We start from the raw sequence: 18,740 nt of genomic DNA, 5'->3' as shown, positions 1-18,740 counted from the left end.
GGCGACGACTCTCCCAAGTTGGCCCCAGTTGGCAGCACTTCGGGCAGCCCAGGACTCCGGGCAGCGCTCGGCGGCTCCCCCTGCACAAAGGAAACCCCTTCGCTGGGGGGGGGCAGCGCTGGGCTGGCCCGGACCCCGCTCCTGCTCCTGCCCCTGCGGGCTGCCCACTGCCCTGCTTCTTTTCCTGGGCATCCTCGAGCATCCTTGCGAAGGGAGAAGCGGCTCTCCGCTTTCCTACCCTCCCTGCCTCCTTCTCTTTTCCCATTCATTTTTTTTCTCTCTCTCTTTTTTTTTTTTTTTTTTTCCTTTTTTTCTTGTTGCTTTTTAATTTTTATCCCCAGGCGGCTCTGGCGGGGGGGTCCCTTCCTCCGCCGGTGTCCGGAGCGGGGCGCATGGGGCGGCGTTTCGGGAGGTTTTCGCCCGCTCCTCGCTCCCCCGCCGGATGCTGCCTGGGCTCTTTTGGCTGTTTTTCTTCGCCGGCGATGAAGGCGCTGCCTTGAAGATGGAGATGATCTGTTTTTTATTTCTGTCTCTGGTGCCAGCCTACAGCAGGGGACAGGGGGTTTACGGTAAGGGGCGGCATCGCGGTGGCTGCTCGGAGGGAGGGAGGGGGGAGGCGAGGGCGCAGGGCGGCGGCGATGGGATCAAAGTTAAAAAGCACCTGCAGGAGAAAGTAAATGACGCTGCCAAAGCTCGCCGCAGCCCGAGCGGAGAGGTTTACGCAACGAAAGGCTTCCCGGAGCCTGTGGCTTCTCCCTAATTCCTCCCCGTAGCCCCCGGCCGCCCCGGGGCTGGTGGACACGATGCCGGCAGGGGTGGATGGATGCTGCCCCTTCCCCTGCACGGTGCCGGCACGGCTCGGCTCGGCTGCCCTCCGTGCTGCCCTGCCCCAAATCATCCCCCCCCTCCCCGATCCCCAGGGCGACCCCCGCCGGGCTCCCCCCTCTCCCTGGGGGCTGCCCTTGCGCCCTGGTGAACTTTGCCCCGAGCTGATGTGGAGCTGCTTGGGGGTTACTTTGATTTTTATATTATTTCTCCGACCGTGGTGGTGCTTATTTCCCCCCACCCCGTCTCGTTCAGAGGCAGGGTGGCAAATGGAAAGCCCAGTGCAGCAGAGGAGGGCGGGGGGCAGCGGCTGGGGACCCCCCGCGCCCCCTCCGAGCACCAGCCCTGGGTGGGATGCGCGTGAGCCAGCCCCCAGCCCCCCCTCTGAATTCTGCCTTTCCAACGCACTGGGAAAAAAAATAAATAAATAAAAGCAACCCCCAAGACTTGCCTCTCCTAACAAGCCGGCTTTATCTTGGCTTGCGACTCAGTTGTGCGTTGCTGTAAAGTCCTTCTGGAAGGCATGCCTCTGCCTCTAACAAGCCCGGCTCTCTGAGCTCTGAAGAGAGACCCCAGTGAGAGAAGCCAGCCCCCTCCTCCCCCTTTTTAACAGCACGCAGCCAGTCTCTTGTGTGAGCCCTGGCAAAGATCAGTTCAGTCTCCCTGGCTATGGGTAAGTCTTTGTAGGTCACTTTTTAATGATGGATTTCTTTAATGGGAACAATCCCTCCTTTCTCTTTGAGGGCTGGGATGTTAATTTGAGTTTAGGTCTGCTTTGTAAAATAACCATTTTTTAATGGAGGGAGTTTTGCTTCTTTTTCTCCTTCTTCCTCCTAGTACATTTTCTTGCAGTCCGCATGTCCAGAGGAAAATTGCAGGGAAATGAAGAGCAGAATGAGTTTGTGGTACAGAAACCTAGTCAAGGCAGGTTATTTAATCCTTTAAACCAGGCAATGTGTTTCTAGCTGAACTTTCTTAATTTTGCCTTAATGTGCTTGCTGCTGAGTAGCTGATGCTGTAGAACGGCCTCTTTGCTCAGGAGCATAGCAAGAGGGACAGAGCTTACACCTGGTTTACCTAAATGTGCCTGAGGAGCCTGGCTGTTGTGGGCTTTTTCATTTACTTCCACGAACTTGCATTTGTTAGAGATGCTGCTGAATTAGATCCTCAGGATAACTTACAGGTGGCTTTCTCTTTTTCTCTGAGAGAGACTGGAGAAGCAGCGTGCAAGAGAAAGCCCAGATAGACAGACATGTACTAAAATGACGGCATCTCTGAGTCAAAATGGTACTACTCCCATCTATTCTCTTACTTAACCACGCAGAGGAGAAACCCGCTCTCTCCCTCCTCTCCCCTCCCCTACGTCTTCCAACTATCTGTTGAGGCTGTCGGGAGTCTTTGCACGCAGCCATCCCCGAGCGCAGCCCAGAGCAGCGTGCCGTGGAAGCAGCACACTGCAAACTTCTGCGGTGACTAATAGTTTTCATTTTGTCTCTCCCAACCCTGCCTTCGGTCCCCCTATCTGCACTGATTTCGTGCTTTGTGCAGCCAGCGCTGTTTGGGTGGTAAATTGCTGTTATTGATGGCTCACGCAGGACTGGATTGATACCGTTATGTTTGCGAGGATAACTAAAGCAGGATTAAAAATCAGCCCTACTGCCCCGCTGCTTTGTCTGAAATGCTAGCCTCTCACCGTAGCTTCGAGCTGATCACACTTAGGTGTTCTGTGCTGTGAATGTTGGCCTCGTGTGGCGCTTACCGTGACACTTTTGGGAACTCAGGTATCATGGTTCAGGTCTATTTTTCTGCTTTTGAGGATTCATGGTGATGGGAATAGGGTGAGGCGTGTATATTGGTCTATAAATATATTTTACTTTAGTAAATCTGCTAAGATTAAATCAGATTAAACTAGATAAAGTATCCATGTGATGTACTCTTTAAATAATACACCCACATGGATGCACACAAAAGACCTCTGTCTAGGAGAGTGGAGTTGCTGGAGAGGTTTATTGAGATGAATGGTATAAATAAAATGTGTGTAAGGGGGTTGCTGGGAAAGAAGCTTTCGCAGTGGAGGTGCGATTTAATTAGGAGTCAAGGTGCTTTTAGCCTGCTACCTGAAGAGGCTTGTTATATAAATTGGCATTTGTTGTAATGACTGAAGAGTGTCTGAAACCCTCTTCTCATTAGCTGATCCCATCCTTTCAGCCTTGTTTGCTGAAATAAGACAAAGATGGCCTGACATGGGAGGCAGTTCAGCAAGCTTAGCCTCTCGTGGTAACCCATTTCCCAAACTCAGTGTGCGCCTGTCAGTCCCGGTGCATTACTGCTGCCGGTCAAGATAAGGAGCAAGCAGTAACCAATTTATAGGAAATGTCATAATTTGGAGGGAGAGAAGAAAAGAGGTAAGGGGGAAGGGGGTCCTGACCTCCCATGTTTCAAGTTATCGGTGCTTAAAGGCTATATATTAGACTGAAAGGGGAGGGTAGAGAGGGTTTCCAAAGGGAAGAGCACGCCTCTTGCTTCCTCGTCAGCCTTGCAGACTCCAGAACACACTTAGCTCTGATTCAGGGTGTGCCCAGGGCTGCTGCTTTGCTTACTCCATGTGTAGCCTATAATTAACATTTTGGGGGTGTCTGGCAGCTAGCCCAGTCCAGTCCAGATGATCAGCAGCAGCCTTTTTTTGGGGCAGGATAAAAGAGAGCAGGCTGTTTTGTCCCCTGCCTCTCATAATTCACCTGCTGAAAAGGCGTCTGAGAAGCCTTTCAGGAATGGTCATGGCAGTGTGCGATGAGGGGCTGCAACAAGGCAAGGGATGGGGAATAAAAGCTTGGGCTGGGCAGCAAGCAAAACTGCCTGGCACGGATATCAGGAGGCTTGGATGGGCTGCGGTGCTTAAAACTGGTGCGATACTTAAAACTGGTGTGAGTGAAGCACATACAGAGTAGTCCTGGCCTCTGAGTTTGGGGATAAATGGCCCCATAAAGCCCTTTCTTTAAAGAGACACCATCGCACTGAATCACCTGTGAGGTGCCGCTGCAGGCAGGCAGAAAATCTAGCGGGAGAATGTTTTCTTGTGCCTGCAACAGGGGAGTGTCATGGTAAAACATATCCTAGGTTTAGGCCATAAACATTCCCACTCTTTCATTTCATGTCCACATGACAAGATTTGTTTCCTGCTCCTCTTACCTGTGAAGTAAAAGCCTCTCCTCCTGGAGCTTTCAGTGCAGCATCGCCCAAGCGGGGTGTCTCAACTCACACGTGTCACTTTGCTGCCAGTTTTGGGGGGAGCAGGCACACCCTAGTGTTAACCTTGAGCTTGGTGACATGGATCTGTCCCCCTCCCCTGCCTCTCACTAGCTGTTTTGCCAGCAGGAGCCTGGTGCCAGGCAAGGAGCTCCTCAGCTTCCTTGCTGTTATCCCAGTGCTCCCCGTGCCCTCTGAAATGAGTGAGAAAATTGCTGGCTGAGGCAGCAATGGAGCTGGCTCCTGTCGGCCCCTTCTTGGCTGATCCTGCCTGGGAAAGGGAATGTACGAGCACAGCAGTACTCCAGACATCTATGTACGAGTGTGTATATGCATCTTTTATGTATAAAATATATGCAGACACACATCCTCCCCTGTGGGCTCAGCCATTTCTCCTTGTTGTCCAGCCCTGAAATCTGTGGTGACTCACTGTAGCCTTTCCATCACAGGTGTTTTGTAACTGGAGGGCTAGTCACAAAACTGGCCTAAAGACTGCCCTGCTCCAACATTTGCATGGTTCTCTGCCAGCTCTTTAAGTCCAAGGCATCAAATCTGGCCAGCCCTGTGCTCCTGCATGCTTTGGCATCCTCCAGCTGTAGTGTGTCAGACTCACACTCCTGACACCAGAGCCTTTGTTTTTAGGTCAGGTCAGTAGCTTCACACACCAGATAAACCCTCAATTGACTTTAATATGCAGTACTAGAAAACTGACATTATCCTCTTGACAGGTTGTTTGCAACTTTGCTGGTAGAAGTCAAAATATTTCACTATAGGTGTCACCAGAAACCACCATCCTATGCTAATTTTTGTGGGAACATGAAGACAGATGTTGAATAATTTGACATGAGCAGCATAGCTTTTAAAATGATCACCATGTCAGCTTTGCACTGGATTTATCTTTTTTTTTTTTCTTTTTTTTTTTTTTTTTCCCCCTTCTTTTTAGTTATATATATTTCAGATGATTTTAAGAGATAGGGGAGGGAGATGCAGTAAGTGGCTCCCTGTAAGTGGAAAATGCAGCTGAGGATGGCCTTGGAGGTTTAATAGTCAGACAGCAATTCAGTAGTGGCAATGAGGGATGCTGTGCAGCTGGGACTGCTGTTCTTATTTTTAAATAACAAGACAGAGAGACTTCCATGCTGGAGACTCAGAGATCCTGTGACACTTCCCATCAGCCAGAAGCCTTAGTGTTTTGGCCATATTTTGACTGGAGTTATTGCTGTTCTGCTTTCTGGAGTAGTGCGGTTTCAGGCTTCCACTCCCTCCCTCCATACACACTGCGCTCTTTTGGTTCATTAAGCATAGCTGATGCCTAAAAGTCTTGCCTGAGCAGCCATGGCTTGTTTGATGAGGGAAGGACTGAGGGCTAGGGCAAAAATTGCAGTGTGACCAATTTCTATGTGCTGGCGAAAGCAGTAGAGCCAGGTGCATTTCTACTAGTGAAAGGCTGCCTGGCAGGGTGTGCTCTGCTCCTCTGGTGGAAGTCTTCTGAGCCCTACCTGCAAAAAGGTTTCTTTAGGTGGCATTAGGTAAGTCAGCAGCCTGTGTAGCTCTGCAGAGAGAGCTTAGTGGTGAAGTTCTCACCGTGGTGGATAAGTGTTGGTGGGTTTTGTGCCGAGGGATTGCTGTGTTGTGCCCGCAGAGGGGGCCGTGTTCTGCTGTGGAGAAGCTGGGTGTTCTCCTTGTGATGGGCTCCTTCCAGGCAAAATACAGTGGAAAATATAATTTTGGTCTCAGAGATGCAGCAGGTACCTGCAGCTGGTAATACACTAGGAGTGTCTTTAGGCTATCCTGAGCAGCTGAGGTCTTATCAAAACTATTAAGAAAACTGTCTCTAATCTCAAGCAGTCAAGGTGGGCACATCAAGTGCTCCCATCCCGGCCACCTTCCGCTACTCATCAGCTGGGGCTTGAATTCAGACTGGGAAAACATCCCCCTTGCTTGTGGAGGAAGGATGAGAGGGCTGTAGGGTACCGGCACTGTGCAGCAGCAGGCAGACCAGGCAGGGCTCTGGGATCTACCAGAGACAGCGATGTGCTGTGAAGAGGTGGGAGAAGGGAGTGCGTGTTTCATGTCTCTGTGCCCGTGTTTAATGGTGAGATCTCTCCTCTGTCGGGATCCAAAGCACTCGCTTTGAAAAGGAAAGAAAGCTTTCATCTGCCCTTTACTTGGGGGAAAGGGTTGAAGGAACAACAGAGGCTTATTTTTATAGCCAAGCGCTAGCTCAGTGTTTAAAAGAAGAAATTAAATGTGTGATACCCCATGGAGCTGGTGATCAAAAACCGCTGCATTAAAGATCTGGGAAAGAACTTGAGAACTGGAGCCAGGAAAGGGAAATCCCGGGCATCTCTGATCGTGGTGCAGCAAAAGCAGAGCCAAGAAGAGCTTTTACCAACAGGTCAGCCAGGCCACGACCTATTTGAAGGCTGAGCTATCAGGCCAACACCGGGGCTTTTCCTGGAGCAGAAGCTCCTGCCCCCTGCCCATGGAAAGGCAGCCCACAGGTCTCAGCCCAGCTGTGCCACATCTGGACAAGGGGATGGGGACGGGGCTCATCTAGCAGGGGGGCACAGGGCACATCTGGGTGGCAGGACTGTGCCCAGCAGGGGGAGGCATTTCAGCACCTGGGGGTGCCACAGCTTCACTGAAAGAAAAGCTGCTGGAGGTGGACCACTGGGGAATGACCCCACAGACATGTGTGGGGTCTGTTTTCTGGCATGGACACTGCAGCCACCCATGTGGGCTTGGGGAAAGGGCAGCCCCGTGCTCCCACCGGCTCTGTCCAGCGAGAGCAGTGCCCGGGTCGGAGCTGCTCCTTCCCTTTTGTCAGTGCTGGCCGCTCGCTTGCTTCTTCACAAATATCATTTATTTTAGGGTCTGAAACTCTGTCACGCAGTGTCCAAGCAGTTCATGATCCTATTTTTCTTTTCCCTTCCAGGAGTATCTCATTGTCAATTTCCCATAAAAGATCATATAATAAATAAGTGCAGGCATCTTAAACCCTGAGTTAGCTTTTCAACCATTGTCTCCATCTCTTTTTTCTTCACGTACTTAGGTGATCAAGGGTTATGTGTTTTTTTTTCTTCTAACCAACAGGGTTAGAAGAATCTGAACAGTTATGAGGGAAGAGCGATCCTCATGCACGGCTTTCCTCTGGCAGGAGGAAAAAAGACAACAGCAAGGTGGCAGCTGGCTAGCAGTGCCCCTGATGCACCCAGGTGCTGTGGTGCTGCCATGAGGCAGCAGAGCTGAGGGTACCCCAGCAGAGGCTTGTATTGATGCTCATACATCAGATTTGGCTCTTGGGAAAGTGTGACTTAGGGCTTGGCTCACTGCACTGTTATCTCCTGAGCATCGTGGCTGCCTACAGGGAGCTCTTTGTGCAGCAGTGCGTTGGCTATGTGATATCTCAGGTCAGCTTCTGATCAGTGATACTGTAAGTTTTAATGCCTAAACAGTCTGGTCCAGGTGAAGGGAGATGCCCGAAGTAAACAGGGAACTGGTAAAATACTACTGAATACAAATGATTATTTCTTTAAATTTCCTGCATGTTTTTCTAGACTAGGCACCAGCATATGCTTGTATGACTGCATCCCCAAAATCTTGGGAGCTTTATGGTCTCATAATGTGTAAACTCCTACGAGGAAGACGTTCCTTTTGTACACTTCTGTGGAGCACGCTGTGTTCTCAGCATTGTGTTACTAATGAGCAGCAGTGCAGATGAAGTTATACATCTCAGTGGCTGCAGATGAGGCAGGACAGCCGTGGTGGCAGAATGGCCTGGTGGTTCAGTGTCACCTCTGCTGTCCTGTGAGCAGGTCATGGCTCGACCAGGCTGCAGACCTGCAAGGAGGGGAGGGAACAAGGGTTTCAAGCAGCAAGCATGGATCTATCTGGTCAGCCTCTCACTTTCCTGTTGCTCCTCTTGCTCGTGCTGCAAATCACTCGTGGAGGTGCTGTTGGCTGCTATCCTGCTGTACCTCGCGTAAGGGAGATCCCACGATGTACCAAAAAATCTGCCTGTGATGTGTTGGCTGATGGTGTCTCCGCTGCAAACTGCAGCGCAGGACAAATGGCATGCAGACACTTTTGCTGGGTTTTATGGAAGTGGAAATGATGGCAGGGTGAGGGTAGCAATTGACATAGGTGCAGTAAGGGCTGTAATTTCTGAAGAAAAATTAGCGCGTGTTGCATAAAGAACCAATATAACATTGAAAGCTAAAGTCAAGCTGTGAGAAAAGCTTTAGGATGTCTGCAGGTGGACATTTAAAACAAGAGGAGATGCTTGCTGTTGCTGCTCCAGTTTCAGAAGGAAATGGTCCTTCACTAATTGGCGCAAATTGTTTTAAGATAAATGTGGATGGGGAATCTTCTGCATCTCTTGTGTGTCTTCATGATGAAACAAAAAGGGAAAAGAAATGTGATTCAGACAGATGCTTGAGAAATGGCTTTTGAGGTGTTTTTGAGAAATGGCAAAATGGCTTTTGCTTACAAACACTGTTGGAGTTATTGGTGTTTGTTCTATGCCCGCCACGGTGGGTAAAGGCACGTGTAGAATTACAGGGTGAAGGATGATTGTCTCTTGCTAGTTTAATAAATTGATTATTTCAACTCAGAGCACCCCTTGAAATAGTGGGGATGTGAGAAATCAAGGCTCACAGAAACAACCTGACCTCAGCAGGAGACAGCTTGGGATGTGTGACTGAACTCCCCGGCCAGGCAAGTGCACACATTTAGGATGTTAAGTGCTCCAGACCAGCTGAAAGCTTCCTCTGTGGTTGTTAGACCCTGAAAATCATCTCAGAGCACACGAGTAGGATTTCTTGTGAGTTTAGGTGTTTCCCGTCACTGTAATATCTATGAACTTCCACCTTTACATGGCCCCTGTTGCCTACAGTTATTCCACTCTGCCTGTGGGGAAATGAGACAGAGACTAAGTGATTTGTCCTTGGCAGAAAAGAGAATCGAACACCAGCAAAGTTTTAAACATCCTTTTCTATCCGGTAAAGTGCAGCTGGTATTAAGTGCGATCCCCGTGGCTGACAGATGCAAGGGAAATACATCCCCAAGAAGGAATAAGCCATTAAGAACAGGTATCTCAGAATTAGGCTTTTTTTTTTTTTTTTTTTTTAATTAAAAATGACAAAACCATGTTTGTTTTCCAGTACCAATTTAGCTCATCTTTGTTCACTTGTAAAGATTTATTTGGGGATATCTTTTAGGGTGTACCAGAGGCTGAGTCTTACTGTACAGCACTGGGGTATAAAGAGGGAAATCTTTCAGGCACGGGTACATGCGTGTCTCTCTTCTGCTCCAGTCTGCTGGTGGCTTGGAAAATTGCTCTGAGGGAAGTGCAAAGATTAGTTGTGGAATATGTTGATTCATTTGGCAGCAATGTAAATTATTTTGCACTTGATCAAAGCATCAAAGAATTGAATTGTATATACATTAAAAGCTGTTCTCATGAACGGGTGAGGCTAAATAACTTTTTGGCACCAAAGGGAAGGATGAAAACACTGACTATGCCACGAAGGAGTAGAGATTTAGGAAAGGGAAAATAGCAGGGGACAGTATCATAGGTGTGTTACTGGAGGCAGTCTCGGGACCAGAGGAGAAGTAATGATAATGAGGTCAGAGTTGTGGTTCCAAAGAAGGGCTGGATGCCAGAGCAGTGTGCAGCTTTGAAGAAGGGAAGTCTGAATATTCCAAGAAGTTTTATTATTTTAATTATATGCTAAGTCTGTATTCTTGTTTTTCTTACAAGTACAAAGATAGGAAGAAGAAATCTCCAGTGTTTGTTTCCCAAATGCTAACAAAGGCTGAAAGGAATTAGTGAGAGTGACTTTTTTTTTTCCTTTCGAAAAAGAGATTTTCCTATTATATTTAGAGCAATCAAAATTTAAGTGATTTTTTGAGAAGGGGATAATCATGATTAGTGATCAAACAGTTGCTGAATAAGACGACTTTATCTCTGGCGATGGGGAATCAGAAGAGGGCAGTGGTGCTAGCTGCACATTGGGAAAATCCCCGTGGTAAGGTGGTGTGAAAGAGGGGGCCTTGCACTACCTCCACAAAAGAGAGATGCTTAGATACTGGATGGGAGCTTCCCCATGCTATGAGACAGAGGGATTAGGGGAATGCCTTTGCAAGCATGTTGACTTGAGGTACGTGTATGCTGTGCCTGAGCAAAAGTGGGACTGTATCCTGTGGGCGCGCTCCTGAGCCAGCCTTAAATGAGCTGTTTCAGCTGCTGGTCACAGTGCAGCACTAACAGCATGGAGCCCGGTCTCGCTCACGATCCAGCTGTTGCTGCAAAACCCTCTCAGGATGCTGCACAGCATGCAGAGCCCCTTGCATCTGAGGTCACCAAATGCTGGGCTCAGCTCCTTGATGAAAATGTTGAGGACGCCTGCACCAGTTTAATGCTTGCTTTTGGGTTGCAGAGCAAACAAATATGCTCAAGTCCTGCCTGAGCAACCGGGCGGAGATCCTATAAACCCAGCTTTGTTGTGGGGTGTAGTTTGGAGCTCGAGGCTGTAGCAGCTTTGCTAGCGCACTCCAGTGATTGCTAACTCTGGCAAGACAAATGCCACAGTTGTTCTTGCTCTGTGGTATCTGTCAAGCAAGCAGAGCTTGCAATGTGAGAGTGCAAGTTGCCTTAATGCAGCTTGCTGTTGTGACAGCAAAGCTCTGGGCAACAGGTCTAAAATTAATCTTTAATTTTGATTTTTTTTTTTTACTTGAAAAACTATTCTTGAATAGCTCCCTGCAAAGACAAGCCCTGCATTTAACTGTGATTAAGTTTCTAAATTGTTTTTCAAAATGGAATAGTCGAGCTCCTGAAGCACATAGCTGCATCTGAAGACGTTCCCCATAGTAACTAAGCTCCAGCTTTGGTTAAAATAGTGTGATAATAGTTTGTTTTCTGGTTGGTCTAATGATACAGCAGATCAGGACTTTCATCCTTATTCCTGCAGAAAAATGAGATAGACAGTAGAGAATGACTGTTTACTATGATGTGCATGATTAATACCATAAATCTTTCATGTGGGGATGCTGGGTGAAATGAATGAGTATTATCACAATAAATTGAAAGGAGCAGTTTGCTACATGTTCGTGTTTGGTAATCAGGCTTGAAACATGATGTAAAAGGAGAAATTAGCCAAAGTTTACGGTGGCTATCAAAGCTCAAAAGCACTCTGTGGCATTTGCTAAGCCTTGGCAAATATGACATGCTGATTTTTGCAGATCACAATGAGCATATGTACCTACTTGTGGCTGATGGTTATTCCAAGTGGCCAGCAGTAGTGTGTGCGCTATTTGACAAACAGTTCTGCTTCTCGGATTATTATGGAGACATTTCAAAGTATGTTTGCAGCATATGGCTTGCTTAAGAAGATCATTTTAGATAAGAGACATTCGGTAAGACACAGTAAATCAGCTGCTTATCACTCCGCTTCTGAGGGGTCAGCAGGGCATTTTGTACAGACACTTAAAAGAGCAGCAGAGAGAAATGAGGAGCGAGGCCCTCAACGTGGCATTGCAAACTTTTCTTTCTTTGCGTAGGTCAGCAGTACCAAGCAACAGGCAGAACAGCTCTAGCAGAGCTAATAATAAACAGGGTTTTAATTTAAGAATTGCATTCAATTATTTCAAAGCAAGTCTAGAAACAGAGAGTGAGGAGGCTGGGGGAGGGAAACCTCAGTGTGAGCTGTTTGCTTGTTAGGCCTAAATAAAAGCTTTGCAGAAGAAGGAAGCAGGGGAAGGTGCTAAAAAGTACCAGGATCTGTGATGTGCTTGTTGAGGTAGACAGGGAAATGAGAAGGAAATGTGTCTAGCTATTGCTAGATTTAAAAAGAGAGAGAAGAAATTGATGCTGTTGATGGTGTGTAAATTCTAGGAGTGAGAATATTTCTCTCTTTCATTGCCCTCATGATAATACCCGTGACATTGTTGCTGTTCAAAATGAAGGATTGGAAGAGCAAGTGAGAAGTGCCGTCTCCGATAGGCAGAAGTCTTGCTGAAACAGGCTCACAGATCTCCCGGAGGGTGAGAGCTGTTATATTAGGGTCAGGGAAAAAGGGGCTGCTCTTAGCACCACCACCCCCAACAAGAAATGGGAGGATATAATGCAGATTGTGCATATATTCTCTTATACTCTTTTTTTTTTTTTTTTTCCCTTTTTTTTTTTTTTCTTTTATTTTTTTTTTAAGGCTCTCGATGCTTTGTGACAGAGAATAGCTCTTGTTTATAGGTAAACAGTACAGCTAACACTGAGGCTGGAGCCCTAATCCCAGGATGCTACAGAATAGGCAAGAGCTTGTAATTTACAGGCTCATTTGCAGAGCCTCTTCTGATTTTTTTTTCACCTTTTTTTTTTTTCTCCATTTTTTTCTTATCTAGCTAAAGTCATTGTAATTAGTCTTTGAGGCATATTTTTCTGATTACATTTTTGTCGATACAAGCTCTTGTTTCTTACATGGGTTTTGTCACACCTGCTTGCCTTACTGGTACAGTGAGCTTTCTACTTGTTAGCTAAGAAGGAAACGATGCAGCTATGGAGGTATGAGGAGGCAGCCATTATGCTTTCAGCATTGCCATCAGAAAAAAAAAAAAAAATGTTGGCCAAATTCACTTCAGCATCTTACTGTTTGGCTGGGAAGAGTGATTGTGCTTCTTCAGCTTCTCTGTGAAAGCAGAAGTTAGAAGGAAAAATAAAATCTTAGAGGAACTACTGGGTATCGCTTTCCTGGCTACATTTTTTTGGCTCTGCTGTGCTACTCATGTAGATGGTGTTTTAATTCTAAGTGAGGGGAGTTGAATCTAGATGAGCTGTTCCTCTGGTAAAAATGCTGGCCTGAAATGCTGCACATAATGGCTTGGATCCTGTCTCTGTCAATCTTCCTTTCTGATTTTTTTCAAGACTTCAGTGGAAGCCAAGCATGTTAAAATAAATAAAATAAGCCTTAAAACAAACCACAGAAGATGCCATGTCTGTTAGTTTCTCCTGGTCTTCTGCTCGTGTGAATTGAAGGTGGAACCATTTGTCTGCCTCGGATGTTTTGAAAATAAAGCTGGTGGTTTCAGTGAGGTGTTTCCATCTGGACGAGGAGGGTGGGCACAGACAAACAACACGAGTTTCTGTGTAGTAGCTGAATATTTCAGTGATGTGATACCCACCCCCTTCCCCTTCTCCCCCATCAGCATTAAATACTTGACTTAAGACTCTTGTAGTCTTGTGGCAGTTTCCACTTTGATGCATTGGTGAGCATCCTTTCCTTGATGGCTGGTTGCTGTGGTCACTGTGCTGCTGCCACTCTCAAGCAGTTCCTGAGCTGCCTTCAGCAAGATGCTGCTGGAGAACCCATGTGTGATCTAAGTGCAGAAAATCCCCGTGTGTGAACCTGTTTCATAAAACAGGAGGATGCTTGCTTTGTATAGAGTGCAATGCCTCAGGGCTCAGGCTAGCCACATAAAATACTTCTACGGAGCCAAGCTTTGTAGCCAGGGTTTTCTGGATCTATTGTCTGAGATGATGGCTTCTTTATGGGAATTCCTCATTTCTCTGGGCATGGAAAGTGTCCCAATACTTTAGTTTTAAAATCCACCGCTATGGATGATTTAGATTATGCTCCTGTTTATTCCAGAGTGGGATAATTCCTATTATACTAGAAGTATAGTTCAACTCTCAGCAAGTCATGCCTCTGTTTTCATTGCTTAATCTTGGAATGATGGGAAAAACAATCTTTCTTATCCCAAACATTTGTCTTTTTTGTCCAGTATGTGATATTATTTGTGCACCCTTTCCTAGAGACTGCAGAACTGTCACTCTAAGTGAATTTGGGGTAGCGTGCCTTAGCTTTTCAGCAGGATTGTTGTGTTAGCTACAGAAAGGAAAAATTCTTCTTTTCCTTAATTGCATTATACTTGGCTGAGACCATTTTTCCTTACCTTTGTCACCTACATTTATTCCCTAGCTCTTCTGGTGGCCTTAAAAAGTACAGCTAGAAGGAAGGGACATAAATAGAGCTAGTGTTCAGGATCTCACTCAGGTTTGGAGATGTGTGCCTCGTGGTGGGGAGTCTTTGTTCCTTTGTCCCGCTGTCTTCCCACTGCCTCCTCTCTTTCATTGGTTCCTGGTGTTTCACCTTCAGAATCGTAGCTGCATTCACTTTGCTTAAAATAATATTTGTTTGAATAGTAAAAGCTGTATTAAGGGAATGTGTTATCAGCTTAGTTTAGATACACATGTTGGCTCTGTGAGAGACAGCTTTGCAAAGAAAGTCCAACTCTATTCTTTTGCACATAAAATGAGTGTGCAATTAAATTCCTGCAAGAGGTCTGCAACTGAAGAAAGCCCTTTTCTCCTGCTTGCTGGCATGCAAATGCCCAAATGCTGCTGCGGCTGCTTCACTAGGAGTTGCTGTTGCAAGGGAAAACCAAGTGGCATTGAAATCGTGCCAGTGATACCTTTATACTGAGCTATAACACTGAAGGCAAACAGCAGCTGGAAGCTTGGTTTGATCTTTCTGTATGAATAAGATTAAGTAGCAGGCATGGTGCTGGTGAGAGCTACTTTCCTGAGCCCTTTTCACAAAGCTTTTGAGCAGGTTTGGAGAAGTGCAGAATAACTTCAGCTCCTACTGAAAGAATGGTGACCCAAGAGCTTGACACTGCTTAGCCCGTGTCCCTTATTATTGGGGTATTGTATTATCGGTGTATTGTCCCTTGTTATTGGGTATTGGTCCACCTTAAAGTGTTTGTGTGTGTGTGACTTGGCTAGCTGAGCTTTTGAAGTCTCCATTTGGGAAGGCTGATATTTGCAACTTGACTCTTGTGATTTTTAATCTGGGTGGCTGACTGTCACTGAGTTATACTGGTGGCATGTGGCACTTGAGGGGGAGCTTCCCAAGCCCCTGGGGGATGTCCCCTCAGGTATTGCCATGCAAGGCAGTCTGCTGTCCTTCTCCATATCCCGTATTTATGGACTGTCTGTGCTGCCTTGGACCTTCTAGCACCAGCTCTCTTTGGGGAGGGATGGCAGTGGTACAGCATTTTCTTACCCTCCCTCTGCTTCTTTCTTTGGTCTTTATTTTCTGAACACAGAGAAGATGAATTTTTCTGATATATCCATATCTTCCCTTTCCTTCCTGGTAATATTTATCTGAATATTTGTACGTGTTTGGTATTGACAGTATCATCCTACTGTGGTGAGAACCTAGCCTGGTCGTCAACAGGGATCAGGGAGTTTGGATCCAAGGGGCAGCTCTTGGGGACTGTGTGAGACCTGCTGTAAGCTGAGGCAGGGCAGACAGGCCTTAGGGCTGCTTTTGCAGCGCTAACCATCTCTGCTCTTGCATTTGCTTTTCTGATCTGAATGGTCATCACTGTTTCCGTTTTAAAAGCAAGAGTGAACTTTCAGTGAACTTTCATTTTCCCTGGCAAGTAGCTTTTGGGATTCCCAGTGCTCCCTCAGTCTGCTTTCCTTTCTGCTTAGAGTCACCTTGCTAGCCTCACCATTTTCTCTGGCCAAATGTGTTTAGCTTCACACATGTGAATTCTGCCCATGATATCCCTAACTTCCTCAAAGCAAGGGTTGAGGAACAGACCTTCTTTCCTTCTTCCTTTTCCATTTGCATCCTTTTCTAAGGTATTCTTACCCTGAACTTTCAATCTGCCTTTCAGCTCTTCTGCAGGTTTCATTGACTGGACATTTCTGCCTTCTCTGATTCAGTGTGTGGTGCTCAGGCAAGCACCTGAGGATGGGTGGCTGTGCTGACTTCACAGGCTGGATTTGCTATTAACTTGCCAGAAAAAATAGAAAGAAGAAGAAAAAAAATATTTCAAGTAGAATAGGAGCTTGTGCTTGGGAAATGAAGGGCTGGTGCAGGGTATTCTACTCTGCAGGTGGAATATGAATGCGTGCCCTATTGTGTCCTCAAAAGTCTTATGTATGCTGAGCAGTCTTATGCAGTAAATGTATCTGGAAGTTTGGGACCAGATTTGATAAAGCCATGGTTACAAACCACCTCTGGTTAGAGATGAGGCCAAACAAATGGTTAAAGTATGTTCTTGTCAGCTCTTGTGGAATCACAGACATTACTAATACCTCTACTTTTGTGTTTTGTTTTTTTAATTACCTTTTTCTTGAGCAGATACTTTCCCAGATAATTAATCCATCTTTCCATCACCCTCTAGGAAGAAAAGCTGGTTTGGGTATGCTAGTGCTCATGTATTTCTGGGTTAATGTGTCTCCGGGAGTGCTACCCTTCTTGGTGTGAGTGCCAGTTGAGCCAGACTGCTCCTCAGCCCAGTGCTGGCATTGAAAGGAAGCCACAACTCAGATTCTCCATGTTCCAGGGTGTAATAACCTCTAGGCAGAATAACCTGGCACTAAACTCCCTAGGGTGGAGAAAGGAAGCAGTCCCCTCGTGATTCTGTGTGCTTATAGTATGCATTGCTGCTGGATCAGTGTTTTCTGGCTTCCTCAAGTAATTTTTTAGTAAGTGTGGGGAAAAAAATAAAAAAATATAAAACAAACAGACAGAACTTCTACAGTGTCTGGGGATAGTTAGGTTGAACGGAGGCAAGTACAGCCTGTTTTGTACCAAAGATGAGGGATTCATGCAACTCTTTTCCACTTAAATTGTAGAGTGACCTTTCTTTCTTTCCTTCCCGTCCCTCGGGAGCATGTCCCCTTTCATTGCTGGTCTGTTCATCTTCTCCAGTACTTGGTGGCTCTCCCCCAGGAGCATGCATGCCCACAGCCTGCAGCAGTGAGGTGCCTTAGGTGAGCAGTATGGCTGTAGGCTTTGGAACAAGTGCATTTGGGGAAAACTGCTTTTGTGTCTCTGATAATCTGTTAGGTTCCCCTGGAATCCCTGCCTGGGGAAAGCTGTGACATTTTGCATTGTTTTGGGAGCTCTGTGACCACCTTCCCAGAAGCTCTTTCTGGGTTTTATGGTCTTCAAAGGGAAATGGTACAGTAACTCCATAATGGTGGAGAACAACACTATATAAAAAAGGGAGAAGGAAATCTACATTTTTTTTAAGGAAAAAAAAAAAATAAAAAAAATCTCTACAGATCTCTTGTTGTTTGTTTTGGGACTGAGTTTACATCTAATCTCTGGCATCTTTCCATTCCTTGTACTTTTTTTTTTTTTTTTTTTTTCTCCTCTTCCCCTGGGAGATGCTAAGGCCTGGGGATTTAAGCCAACACCAAAGTAATTGTAATTGAGGATTTAGTCTGAATCGTGGTGAAAGGACTGACAGAAATTCCTATAGTCTGGACTGCAGCCCAGTTTAGAGATCTTAAACCATAAAATCCTTTGCTCATCTCTATCAACTCCTGTATTAATGGCCCAAAGCTTTAAAAAACAGAACCAAACAAAAGGAAATGAAACATATATTATCAATAAATGCAATGTTCATGACATCAGTGATTTTGTTATTTTACCTTGCTTCTACATCTCTACATTGAAACCGGTTAGCTTAAGATGTGTGTCTCTTTATATTTTCATGTATTTATTATTACTATTACTGTGATGGTATGATCTCTCTTCCCTGCTGGAGGAGACAAATGCACAGACCAAACCCCCTCTCCTTTGTGGTGCCAGTCTAATCCAGTCTTGCCTTGGTAACTTCAGAGAATAACTGAGGTTGGAAGGGACCTCTGGAAGCCATCTGGACCAGCTGTCTGCTCCAAGCAGGGCTGGTCTGGGGTTAGAGCCAACTTTGAAGTTAAAGCAGATTGCTCAGGACCTTGTTCAATTGAATTCTGAACATTTCCAAGGGTGGAGGAAAGTTCCATAAGCTCTTTGGGCCCTTCTACTGTCATTTGACCAACCTCAGTGTGAAATATATATATATAATTATTTTTATTATTATTTTAATTGGCTAATGGGAATTTTCTGTGTTGCAACCTGTGGTTTTTGGCATTCTTCTCACCATGCACCTCTGGGGAGAGGCTGGCTCTTTCTTCATCCCCTCATTAAGTAATATCAACACTTCCTTTGTCCTGAGACACGTGTGTGAACAAAAACATTTTTCTCAGCTTTCTTCATACACCATGTGCTCCCCCTGCCTGACCTTCCCGATGGTCTTGCACTGGACTTGATCCAAGATGTAAGTGGCACTTTGTGGAAGAAACCAGGAAAGATATTTTTTTCAGTGAGGTGCTTCCTGCTATGCGGTGCTTATAGCAAGGATTTCTTCATGACCTATCCTACTCTTTAAAGATTGTTGGTTAATACTACTGTAATTAGCACACTCTTGATGAAGCCTGCCGTGAAGACAAGCAGAGAAACTGAAGATACATGGGTAGACGTTTCTATATATTCCCATTATATGCAATGTGATCTCAGGTAATAACCATATTTCGTATCCTTCTGCAAGCATAACAAAAAGATTAAACATGCATTGGGTTAGAGATGGTGGAAAATGTCAATAAATCCATTGACCACACACCAGAGGAAGAAAAACCTCTGCTTAAATGTGTGTATATATGTGCATGCATATTTAATGTACTATACACATATTTTGCAGGGTGATGGTTGAGGTACCCAGCTCCAGTTTGCTTGATTAGAAAGCAAAGGGTGTTCAGCAGATGTCCTGTGCTGTGCACCTTGTCAGCGTAAGGCGGTTGTGTCCCCAGGGTGTAGCAACAAATG

General features: G+C 45.9%; 1 protein-coding gene across 6 annotated transcripts in view; it reads left to right on the top strand.

The window, feature by feature from the left end:
• The first annotated feature begins 344 nt into the window (after window positions 1–344).
• MDGA1 (MAM domain containing glycosylphosphatidylinositol anchor 1) overlaps window positions 345–18,740 on the top strand; it is a 140,863-nt gene continuing 122,467 nt past the window's right edge. For 3 of the 6 annotated variants that reach the window (XM_084515162.1, XM_084515160.1, XM_084515161.1), the window contains exon 1: window positions 345–569. In XM_084515162.1, the coding sequence (XP_084371288.1) occupies window positions 443–569 (127 nt within the window). In that variant the 5' untranslated portion in view covers window positions 345–442. Of the gene's footprint in view, window positions 570–1,404; window positions 1,499–18,740 lie in introns of those variants that run through there. The other 3 variants (XM_084515164.1, XM_084515163.1, XM_084515165.1) reach the window with 2 other exon arrangements.

Source organism: Aythya ferina, assembly GCF_964211825.1.
Source record: "Aythya ferina genome assembly, chromosome: 3".
Lineage (NCBI taxonomy): Eukaryota > Metazoa > Chordata > Aves > Anseriformes > Anatidae > Aythya > Aythya ferina.
The sequence above is the reverse complement of the archived record's forward strand: the minus strand, read 5'-3'. Positions and strand labels throughout refer to the sequence as shown.